The sequence below is a fragment of the Lichenostomus cassidix genome, chromosome 14 (genome assembly GCF_008360975.1).
Source record: "Lichenostomus cassidix isolate B80296 chromosome 14, HeHo_3.0, whole genome shotgun sequence".
NCBI classification, from domain to species: Eukaryota; Metazoa; Chordata; class Aves; order Passeriformes; family Meliphagidae; genus Lichenostomus; species Lichenostomus cassidix.
The window spans coordinates 3,178,624-3,190,906 of record NC_139495.1 but is presented as its reverse complement, the minus strand read 5'-3'; the positions used below and the strand labels follow the sequence as shown (position 1 = coordinate 3,190,906).

At 43.8% G+C, this 12,283-nt stretch overlaps 1 protein-coding gene across 4 annotated transcripts in view; it reads right to left on the bottom strand.

Annotated features, from left to right (window-relative positions):
• Window positions 1–12,283, bottom strand: part of RNF216 (ring finger protein 216) — a 76,165-nt gene that overhangs the window by 46,069 nt on the left and 17,813 nt on the right. For all 4 annotated transcript variants that reach the window (XM_085074491.1, XM_085074493.1, XM_085074490.1 and 1 more), the window contains 9 exons: window positions 11,637–11,713; window positions 8,086–8,188; window positions 7,046–7,210; window positions 5,932–6,046; window positions 5,517–5,656; window positions 4,528–4,578; window positions 3,441–3,578; window positions 2,098–2,246; window positions 1,573–1,651 (listed from right to left, as the gene is read on the bottom strand). In XM_085074491.1, the coding sequence (XP_084930617.1) occupies window positions 1,573–1,651; window positions 2,098–2,246; window positions 3,441–3,578; window positions 4,528–4,578; window positions 5,517–5,656; window positions 5,932–6,046; window positions 7,046–7,210; window positions 8,086–8,188; window positions 11,637–11,713 (1,017 nt within the window). The remainder of the gene's footprint in view (window positions 1–1,572; window positions 1,652–2,097; window positions 2,247–3,440; window positions 3,579–4,527; window positions 4,579–5,516; window positions 5,657–5,931; window positions 6,047–7,045; window positions 7,211–8,085; window positions 8,189–11,636; window positions 11,714–12,283) is intronic.

Here is a 12,283-nt window from a genome sequence, read left to right as displayed (position 1 = left end):
GACACCACATCCTGCTATCCAAATTCCTCACCCTCGACTTCAAATCCTAAAGTCGTTAAAGACTTCTAAGAAGAGCACAAAGCTACTCAGCAGATTTTCAGCTAATGAATCAACACAAGCTGTCCAGGAAACCAGAAATCCAGCCCACTGGAATGCTGTAACCCCAGGGAAGGGGGGAACAGGCAGTACGCTAGGAAGGAAATGAAACAGCAAAGCACTAGGAAAGGAACATTTCAGCACTGATCCCTCTTATCATGGTTACTCTGCTGCATTACACATTTTAGGGAAAAAGCGACTTCAATTCATTTTGCACATTGAAGGGCTCATGTTTTTCAAGCCCAAATTCTGTTCTGTAGTGCTGACATATGTACATTTTGAAAACAACTCGGGTTTTGCAAAAGCAGTTAGAAAAATTGAGATTTAAACGTGAATCAACATTGCCACCTAGTGCCTAGCAAACCTCCTTGCCCTGACACTGGGACAATCCATTGGCACTACATTGCCTTCCCAGTTGTGAAGGGTAGATGTTAACAAAACCTATCTGGAGATCAGGATCTAAACTAGAATTGTGCATCTTTCACATGTAGCTTTTTCTGCCCCAAGTAAGTTCAGTTTTCACCCCAAAATGCAGAGTTCAGTGCTGGCACCTTCAACTTCTCCTGACAACGGAATTTAACCTTCTATTAACTTCTCAATACAGGCAAAAGGTGACACCACATCAACGAGAAAACACAAAGCTCTGGCAGCTATAAGCATAAGGTTAATGCCCTCAGGAGGTATTTCAGTGATTAGCAGGAATCTCAAATCTCATGAGAATTCACTGTTGTGGCTACAGTGATGCAAGAGGCCTTGTAGCTTCGCACCAAGCACTGATCCTGCCCTGCCTTACTGGCATCAAATGTAAGCAGGGTTCTGCATCTGTTCATGAGACTGGGAAACATTTCTGTGCTTCTGTTTTCCCCAGAACTGATAGTGCAGATGCAGCAAGTTTCCCCCATTCCATCCCCCCCTGCTTGGCCCGGTGATTCTCCTGTTATGGCCACTAGCAACTGGGGAGAGCACAAAGATCTGCCCTTTGAATGGTTGACATTTCAGCCAGCTCTTCCAACAAGTTTTTTTGTCACTTCAAACCAGATCTGTATTCAAGCTACCCCATAAGAGAAAAATGCAGATACCAATTCCATCAAAGATAGCATGTAAGGTTGCTCCAGCTCATTCTCCAGAAGTTTTATTAGATAAAACATTAGAATTTGGTTTTGACTTACGAACACCCAGCTCCGTGTTCAACCAGAACATTTCTGTACATGCAAGACAACAACCTATGACATCCTGAAGTTTTTTAGCCTACATCTTCCAAGAAAAGACAGGAATCCTGCTCCTTTTATCAACAGTGCCCTAAAATTCATCTGTCCAGGCACCCAATTTTATAGAAGACCTTTAAGATCCAACAAGCACTTTGACTGCTGCCCTATGTAGTCCATGACATACTGCTACTAGGAAGGATGAATTGTCCTCCAAGCTCTCATGCCCAACACTCCAGAAGAGACCAAATGTGAAGTATCCCCCAATTACCTTTCTGCAGCGGGGATTGGGGCAGCTGAACCGCTTCACATCGCTGTCCAGCAGAGCTGGGAAGTTACAGAAGGGACACCTGTAGCCCAAAATAAGATGCCATTAATGCAGAGTGCCAAACATAGCTTTGCTGAAAGCTGATTTAGTCAAATAGCTGTGTGGAAGTTACTAAGGCTGCCAACCCAATGCCTGTTGCCAGAATGTGCTGACTATTGCCTTTTTGCTCATATTTCTTCGATCACTTCCCCGTTTGCAATCAAAATATTATATGCTCAGCACTGCTTTTAACCATGTAATTTAGAGGATCAGCATAGAGCTGGCAAGCAAGTCTTGGGGGAGACAAGCCTATTGAATTTTAATCTGCTCCTAGTCAAAGGCAGAATAAAAACAGACCTGGGAAGGCAGAAGTCTGAATTTATAATCCAGCTCTTTAAAAGCTACCTATCTCAGAGTCAGCACAAACGTAGGGTTTCAGGGAACAATTTTCTACAGCAGCAAGTGCAGCATTCTCTGTGGGACACTCACCTGACAAGCTCATCTGCACAGGCAGCAGCCACCTCCTCCTCGGCTTTCCGCTCGTAGTATTTAAAGAGGATGTTCTCTGGAAGCACTTTCTCTAGCTCACTGGTGGGGAAGGAACACGTGCAACTGCCTTCCATGCAGCTGAGCTCTGACTGGGGTTGGAAAGAGAGCTCAGGGTCAGTATGACTTGAGCAAAAACAACTCAGGATCCAGAACATTTCCAAGCAAATCAGTGCAGAGCCTTGCTCAGAGAGAGAAAGAGCTAAAGTCAGCTGATCTCAGAATGATTTGGGTTTTGGGACTTTAAAAATCATCCAGTTCTAAACCCCTGCCATAGGTAGGGACACCTTCCACTAGACCAGGTTGCTCCAAATCCTATCTAACCTGGAACACTTCCAGGGATGGAGCAGCCACAGCTTCTCTGGGCAACCTGTGCCAGTGCCTCATAACAAGAATTTTCTCTCCCCGGTATCTCATCTAAATCTGCCTAAGATGACTGCCAGAGAATGGGTTTGCTATGGAAAGAACAAGCCTAATTAAACAAATCAGGCCTCAAACAAACACTGGGCAGGAAGATGCTGTTGCCATAATTCACTCCAAGGCCACTGTGACCACGTATCAGTCTGTTATTATTGTACAGTCTCTGCAGAGAAGCAGCACTCCCATGGTGCATTATTTTCAACAAAGTCACAAAAAATACAGCTGCCAGTTTATACATTCACATGAAACGGATCCCAGAGTGCAACAGCATCCCATGGTTAGAGCATCATATCCTGAGGCAAAGGAGCACACACACTTCAGAGCAGGTTAATGACTTGTTTATAGCTCAGCTAAGTATTAGGATAATTGCCAGGTAAATCAGAGATTAAGGAGGTTAGTAGTACCATAGAGGAACCAACCCCCAAATTAAGTTGGGATCACAGTGATATTATGAAGGACAAACACTCTTAGCTAGGAGGAGACTGGCCAAGTCAGAGGTGAGTATTCTCTGTCCAGGTACCACTGGTTTATTAAGTAGAAAATAAAAACCAGACAAACAATTGCTGTTACCATGAAGATTCTAGAAAGTTCTCCAAACAATCAAATTGCTAAGCATAGAGCAAAAACAAAAAAAAAAAAAAAAAAAAGAGGTTAGTAACCCTGAAATCCTGTGCAAACATCCCATTGTGAAGTTGCCAGCTTCACTTGATGGCGAGACTGACTTGGATTTCAGGACACCACTCCATTCAAATACTTCCTGGGAAGCACAGTTACATCTGTTTTATGCAACAACACAACAGAAACAGCAATGTCATCTCCCAACAGCAATTATCCATTTCCCCCTTGTCCAGTGGTGAAATCCTTACCTTCCCAGAGCCAAAAACTGCCTCCTGAGCATATTTAATTAGGCACTCCTTGCAGAACAAGTGACCATCTGCACACTGAGTCAACTCTTCGAAGGCAAACTCCCCGTAGCAGCAGCGGCACTCGATCATCTGCCCGTCCTGCAGCCACCAGAGGAATCAGCATCAAAACATCAATATAGCAACACACACACAACTGCAAGCCAGAAACAACGCCAGCATTAATCCTAAAAAACAGCTACAGATATACACCATTCCATTCCAGACCCTACTGGGTGGTCAAAATTCCCTAAGTGCAACCAGAAACTCAGTTTGAAGTCACTTCATGTCTACATGTCCTGCTTGATAGGTTCCAAAAAGCTACAGAACGTGCAATGATTAATAATTCTTAGCTCACAGGCAGAGCAACATCTTGGGTTTGGGGAGCTGCAGTTACTGGGAAGCAGCTTGAGCGTACACACCACTCTCATGGGGAAAACCAAGATCAGATCTGTTACTCTCTAAAGGAACATTTACCATCTGCCTGGGCAGACCCTGTCTTGGCCTCTTCACTGTGGGGGTGGAGAAATTTGCCACTGCTGGAAAGTGAATATAGCCCACTTCTCCAAAGTTTGAAGAGGAAATGGGTACTGAGACCAAAACGTAACACACAGCTGCTGAACTTTTCTCCATTTACTGTTTGAAGTGAAAGAGCTGATTTTCAGGTTTTAAAGAATTCTTTCTGCAAACAAGGAAGGCCTTCCCACTGGCCAAGCTCCAACAACAGTGGATCTGTTTTAAACAGCCATAATGGTGGGAGCAGGAGCAAGCTGCTATTCTATTGCAATGTTTGTTCTGAGCAGCGAAGATACAAGCTGAATTACTAGAGATCATTACATGCATCAATACTGTCTTGCTGGCCTCAGCTCCTGTCTACCTTTCCTAAAAGCCAGCCAACACACATCACACAGGTTTTGCCAGCTCAGCAAAAGCAGCACAGAGAAATGCAGCTTCAGAAAAGCTCCATTCCAGAGCTAAAAGAATCTGTGAAGTAGGAAGTGCAAAACAGTGTCTGTGCATAAGCTGAACTCAACTTATTATAGATACTGACCTTCTGATACTGCTCCTCATTCATCTGCAGAGCCAGGAGGAAGTCTGCATGCTGCAAGAGAGACGTGCATCTGTATTTACAGAATAGATAAAGCAATTTTCCAAACTCTCCACTCATTTACATTATCTCAGGACTCACAAACCACCATAAAAGGCTCGCTGTCTGCTTGTAACATCACTCAGCCCATCCCTCCAATCCATTAAGCTATTTATGATTCAGCTGAAACAGATGGAAGAAGCAAAGGCAGCAAGAACAAAGAACCAAATTCTGTATTATGGAGGGCTGCTGGTTCAGGTTTCCATGGGCAGGGATGATCTCACCCAACGGGCCCCTCCAGAGAACACAAGCTTTGTGTTTCAAAGGAGACATTATCCATCTGCCTAAGAGACAAGGATCTTTAAGGAGCTGCTTTAGAAAGGACTGTGGGTGCAGAGCTGTGAATTCAGTCTTTCCTCAGCCTACGAGGGGAAGACAACACAGCAGTGGGTGTTGCAGGTTCTGCTTCAAAACACAAAGTTCTCAGCACAGGACAAACCGTTCTGGAGCCACAGGACTGCCAGCCTGGGGAAGGCAGAGTGAGTGGACACTGCCTTGGGCCTGGCCATTACTCACCACCAACACTGAGCTGCAATTACAAGCCCTAAAGCAGCAGAGAAGCCTGCTAACAATTAGAGGAAAGAGTTAATTGGTAGAGTTTTTACCACTTCATACCAAAAAAAAAAACCAAACCCCAAATGCCCAGAATGGTGTTTGCACAAGAAGCAGCTGCATATTTAAGTAAATATGAAATTCTGTGCTTAGCTTCTTTCCTTTAAAATTGAGCTTCTTGGGAAGAGACACAACTAATAACAGGTAGGGAAAACAGTCAGTTATTCAATATTTGGTTCAGCATTTGAATTTCTGTAAGAGGCAGATTTTTCATGTTTAGGGCCAAAACCTCAACGGTTGTTGAAGATTTGCACATGATCAAAGCAGCTCCTCTCACTCACCTCTGCCATCTCTTTCACTTTCTGCTCATAGAATTCCTGCTCCAGTAGCACTGGTGGGAGAAGGGAGAGCTTGTCATAGGACCTCCAGTGGCGCCTCTTGTTCTCCAGGAAGAACATGCGCTTCTCAATTTTCACATCCCCTGAAGCAGAGTTAAAGGCTCAATAAAAAGGGATGGAGCAGCCAGAAAAAAAGCTTAAATCCTCCTTCCTCCACACACATCACCAGCTGCAGACTTTCAGCAGCTCATACCAAGCAGAGGCACTAATGAAGAGCATCTCCAAAACAGATACTGGTGACAGAAACTCAGCTCTTTTGGGACCACATCCCCTTTCAAGAAGAGTTGCTTTCTGCTGTAAGCCAGCTCTGCTTACAATAATGATGCAGAGAGCACAATACACACAGCTTGGCATTTACCTTGCTCAAATTTGAAGTCTATATATGAATATTGATTCATTTCTTTCCTCCTTTTTCGTTTCCCGCTGGTTTCAGGAGACAGCTCCTGCCACTTTTTGATAGCATCTGAAAAGGCCTAGAAAACAACATACAGGTTTAAATCCTGTGCCTGGAAGAAAGCAGTAGCACTTAATTCAAGCTGAAGCACAGTGAAAACATGGGCATAGGACTGATCCAAAACTGGAAAGCCAAACATTTCAAATAGAGGCAAATATACATCTTTTCTTTGCTCATCTTGTTGATTTATGTACTCAAAGTAATTATTTCATAAAAACAAAGTAGGTGAATGATACTTCATAACAGCTCAGCTGTTAATGTAAGAGTGGGCACCAGCTGTATTAAACAGAGCTGGTTTGGCTCCTTTTTTTTATTGTTGGGTTTGGCTTTTTGTTTAAAAAGGTGAAGTTCAAATAGTCAGTGCTCCATCAATCAAGTGAAGAGAAAATAAGTTTTTGTTTTAGTTAAGTCCTGGAATAGTAGAGAAAGACATTCGAGCACGGGCATGTCAGAGGAGCAGAACTAAGTAAAAAATTTGAAGTCCCACTGCCACTGAATTTGCTGATACTTCAAACAAGTGTCTTTGCATCTCCATGACAGTGAAAGTCTCTTATAAGGAATACAGCACTGATGCCCCAAGTCATAATAAGAAGAAACAGGACAGTGAGACTCAGTCTTTTCATGCTTTTCAATTCCATGCAGTCAGTTAACCAGCAGCAGCAGTTAAATGTTTTAAGATTTAGCTAAATGTCTAGGTTTTATTGGCAATTATACTGCACTTCAGTGGCAATGTACAAGAACACTTCCCAGTTTAATGTATCACCCACCATCAGCCAGCTAGCATTTCCCCAGCTCTCCCATTAGGGAAAGTAAAAACTTCCTGCAGCATTCTGTCTGGCCAATAAATTTTGAAAATCTCTACTAAATGGATTAAAACTTCTCAAAAGGAAAGGAAGATTATTATAAAACCCCATAACCACACAGCAGCAGATGGTACAGCAAGGCCAAAGCCATCACAGTGCTCACTGCAGACACAGGAGATAAGCCCAGGAAAGAAAACAGACTTGAACTGGAGCACCTTTCGTGTGATTGCATAGTGTCCCTTGAGCTCGTGCAGTGCCCACTTGATGTCCTGGCTGCTCAGCATTTTGAAGTCTGCCATGAGGAGATCAGCTGCCTGAATAAAGCACCGCTGGTCAAGGGGGGCAAGTTTGGAAAAGTCAAAGTAGTCCACTTTAGGCACCTAAGGAGAAAATGAAAAGGATTAAAAGGCTGCTATAAATACAATCAAGAACAACACAAATTGCTCTCTCAGTGATCAGGACATTCTGCAAGACCACCCAAAATTCAGGTTATGTGGCAGCCAGCTCTGAGCACCTCTGTTAATCACCAGCTTAGAACACTGTGTGGGTGCAAAGCCTACTGGCCCAGGCACCCCTGCAGGTGACCTGCACAAGGTAAAATGCAGTTCAAAACTATGGTGTGTGGCTGCTTGAGACAGCAAGGAGAGGAAATATTTAGGTTACTATGAAGAATGAACAAGTTTACTAGCTCAAGGTAGAGAGATGCTTCCAAGAGTAGAAAGAGGTATTCAACATCTCTCCCAGGACACAAAGAGCTATTTCAACATCCTCAAAGCAGCTCAGAGAGAATTTTTTGTCAAATGGATGTTTTAAAACACAAATAAAATCAAGCAGCTGTAGGGAGATTTGCAGTTAGGAGGCTGCAAGGCAATGCCTAAAGGCCTCACAAGAGAGACCCGGGGGCCAAGGCCACTTCATGTGACAGAAAGATTGTGGAATTCTCGTCTCAGTTATCAAAATGAACACTTGAGATGGGGCAGTGACAGGCAGGCAGGGCAGAGAGGCTCGCTGGAGGCAAAGGAGCCAACACTGTGCAGCTCTGGCACAGCCAAACAGGAAAGGCTTGGGAGTCATCTTGCAAGCAACTAATTATGGCCATTTAACGTTGCCTTACACATACCCAGAGGCCTCCTGTGGAAGCAAGGCTCAGTCAAGCACTCTGCAAACACACTCTAATCAAAGCAGACATCCCAAGGTCCACTCAGGCTGAACAGACTGCCCAGAGGCAGCAGGAGATGAGGATACTCTCACTTGCCTTTGTCTCATCTTGGCTGGCAAGCAGGCTGCTGCTGGGGTTTAAAACCACTCTGCCTTCCTTCTTTGGGTAATCTGGATTTTCCAGAAGGAAGTTACAAAGTCTGAAAAGACAAATATAGTTACTTCAGGGTTGGGGAGCTCAGGTTCGTATCTCATTTGTCCAATTTTTAGTATCCTATAATTATGAGGCTACACAGGCAAGTCAAAGCCTGACCACGGGTGGTCCTGGACTAGAGCAAACTGCAAGGAAATGACTGAGAATTAAGCAGAAAATAATCAGCTGTGTGGCTGCAGAAGGGAAAGCAAATAGGTTTGTCTTTCAACAATTAAATTTACACACAAGAAGCTTGTATGGATGAGCTACTAATCATCTATGGAGAAAAACAGTATACAATCTGTAAAAAACCCATGAAAGGGTGATGTCTTCCTCAACAAACTATTATTACAGATTCAAATTTGAATCAAAGCCTCTATTCTCAGTCTTCCTTCACATTAAAGCAGCCAGAGCAACCTGGTTTAGGGGAAAGTGTCCCTGACCATGGCAGGGGGGCTAAAACTAGGTGACCTTTAATGGCCTTTCCAACCCAAACTATTGTGTGATTCCGTGATTAAAGCAGAGACAAAAACATATTTGAGCTGTGTGTACATGGAATACAAACTCTAAATACAGGTTTCATTGTAACAAAGACTGAAATCACACCAGCATTACCCAAATTCCACTAGAAACTAGTCTGGTGAGAACAGCACTTAGAAAATAATCACTAAAATTGCTGAAAAAAATTGCCTAACAGCCTGTAAATGCAGCATTCCTGAGGTCCTACCACAAACAGTCATAACTGTCAGGTAAATGTAGTTTAACTGAATATTTTAGCTTAGAAAAGACTCAGCAAGGGGTTTCCAAATGCCCTGTTGCTGAAGAGCAACAAATACTCGAGAAAGCCTTCTGAAAGGGCAGCCTGAATCAGGCTCCCACAGCTTTTTCTCAGCCCTCACCAAGCAGCTGTGCTGGCTGGGGCAAGTAACACAAGCTGTTCCTCAGTTTCCCCAGCTGTAGAATAAGATCCTTCTGAAAGGAACCAGGACAAGCAATTAACATTTGTCAAACTATTGGAATGAGAAGGTGCTAGGCTGCAGCAAAGACATAATTGCAGCTAATTTACATTCCTGATGTCAGAAATCAGTCCCTAATTAAGAAATCTGAACTGGCTTGAAGCATTAACCCACTATCAAGGCACGATTACTTTAGCCCTGCTTTCACATTCAAAGCAGGGGCATTTCTTTTTGTTTAATCAGGTATTGACATATTGAGCCAGAAGCTTTTGACTGAGTGTGAAAACTCCTGCACACAAAAGCTGAATAGATGATACCCTGCTAAGAGGGGCTCCCACATCTTATCTTTCACATCAGTTGAAAGTTTTAAGAAGATCATTTCAGGGGGGAAAACAACAAAATATCTTGGCATTTAATAGCTTCCAGCTCCCACCTCCCGCCATCCCTTTGGTAAAAGATAACTGTTTTAATCCAACAAAACAGAAACTTCAAGGAGCTCAGATGGTGGCTCTAACGAAAGGGTTTCAGCTGGGGCACGGCCAGGGTCCATTTGAACTATCCTGCATGTTGCCATTTCAACGCTGAGGATTTTGGGGGATGTTGACCTTCAGCGTGTGACAATTAGTTAAGTGGGTCCTGGCGCACAGCACACCCACACTCACGGCTCTGTTCATTAATATCTGCACCACAGGACACAGAGCTGGTTAAAAGCCTCATCCCTGCCCAAAACCAGCCACCCTTATTTATTATATTTCAAGCCTGATTCAGCTTGACACACCATGGAGATCAAAGAGACCCTGGCAGCGCGGCTGACCAGTGCTTTGACCCATTTGTTCTCACACAAAAGCTGCAGTGACAACTCAAAAGATAGTTTGGTTAAAGGAATAAAAATATGGAGAAGAAATCTTTATCATCCAGTAAGTGGGTAACGCACCGCTGAGCAGACACTGTAGCTGGCCTACAGGGAAGCCTGGAAGCACCTTTTCATCTCACTGGGTCTGTGGCACACAATGGGAGAGAAGAGATTTCGGGAGCAAAAAGGGAAGGAACACATTAAGACCGACAGAAGCCCACAGTGGGATTTAATTCCATCAGGCTTCGCTAAATCCCCGCAGGACACAAACCCGAGTTTTTTCACACAATCTGGGATGGTCCTGCAGCCACATGCACAACTTCAAGAGGCCAACTACCCCAAGGAATGGCTCTGCTGGTCTTCTGGATCCCCACCACAACCACCTACCCTGAGGTGCACCCAGTCCGTGGTGTGGGCACCCCAAAGGTCCACCACTGCAGGGAAAGCACTTTTAAAAAACCAGAAAGAAATTATAGTCTGCTGACTTTCTAACCAAGAGCCCTCCTTTGAAGACACGACTTCACAACACAGGCAAAGCAGCAGAATAGGAAATCTATGCCCAATGGATGGGATCATCGTTAGTTGCTCACCAGTTAACTTCTTTATGGCCCAATGACTAATTCTAAGCCTCACGCACTTAAATGCTGCTTAATTAGTGCCCTAGTTAGCTGAAAAGGGCATTGGATTTGTACAACTGAATACTCTGGCAACCAACACCTACTCCTCATTCTTGTATGACACAGTAACCAGTTTGGACATGCTGGAGATAAGTGACAGTTGCAGAGAGAGAAAGAGAGGCCACCAAGCATCAGACACCAATCACAAGTGATTTACTTCAAACCATCTCCCCTCGGTGCTGCTCGTGCCAGCACACGCAATCCTTTGCTCCCCAGCTCTGCCCAGAAGGGTAGGGAGATGATGCAACTCAGCAGTAAGGTTAATCACTTTTTTTTTTTATGACTTCCAGATATCTCCAGTAGGATGAATATTATGGTATTCCTGAGCAGTTCATAGAATTTGGAAAGCAACGCTTCTAACATTGATTTTCCTTTTATTTCATTTTATTGGTCATGTCTCTACTCAGTTTGACCAAAATCAGTCCCTCCACAGATCTCCAGAACCAACCCTACCAGCCCTTAAATGTGTTTGCTCTATTCTATTCCCAAAAAGCGATGTGAGAGAATTCAAACAGCACTGCTACTACTTGAGCAAGTAAAGGGGATAAAAGCCAACATCATGACACTAAATAATGGACTCCAATCCAGTGTCAGCTTTACCTGAAAAAATCCAACCCATGAAATGGAGGGAGTGATTTTCTCCAGCTCAAAACTCAGCAACCCACCTCCATACTATGTTTTATACCTTAATCCTGACACTCTTTTTAAGAACCCTAGTTATCAATAATTTGCTTGAAGATATAATTATGTCTTATCTTAAAAGCAGAGAAGCTACAGCACAGCATCAAAATAAGAGAGGATTTAAGAACAGCTCTATTAGAAGAAGAAAAAAAACTCTATGCTCTTTAAGACTATCATGGCATTGCTGAGTCCCAGCCTGGATGTGCTCTAGAGCAGCATCCCTGGCAAGGTGGGAACATGAAAAAATGCAGTTGTATGATACACTGTGGTTCTTGGCTCTGTACTTACACATTTAAGTCATAGCAGTTCTTGATGATGATCAATTCTTCGATATATTCCTTCTTCACATCTGGGAATCTTGCTTCCTACAGCAGGAAAAGCTAAAGGTTATGTAGGTATTAGAGGAGCTGTGTAACACACATACTAACAGCTGCTGAATTTACCAAAGGATGAGGAGTGTCCTTCTTGGTGGCTGTTGTCACAGCCAGTGTCCCTCAGGCTAAGCTTCACACATGGAGCATGTGGAATTAAACACAAGTCTTCATGCTGCTTATGCAGTTATTCCTTGGTGCTACTGCTTGGAAATCCACACTGGTGGCTTTAACAGGGGCATAGACCAAACTCTTTTAGGGGCTGAAAGCAGCCCTGGCTCTCAGCCATGTGTCTCTAAGCTTTCTCCACCTCACCCTGCATCCCTCTGCCACTGTTCAGTGTCTCAGGTTTGCTCGTTTAGCTTTACATCCAACTCTAAACCAGCTCTACAGAGCTGGGTTAAGAATCAACCAGACAAAACCAGATGAGCAGATCCAAGGCCTTTCAGGGAACAGACCCAGATTATTTCACCTCAAACCAAAGTTCTCCAAGACAGCTCATCACATGCTCCTCACCTGGTGCACGGCTGAATCTCAGCCAAACAAAGAGGATTTGCAGCTGTG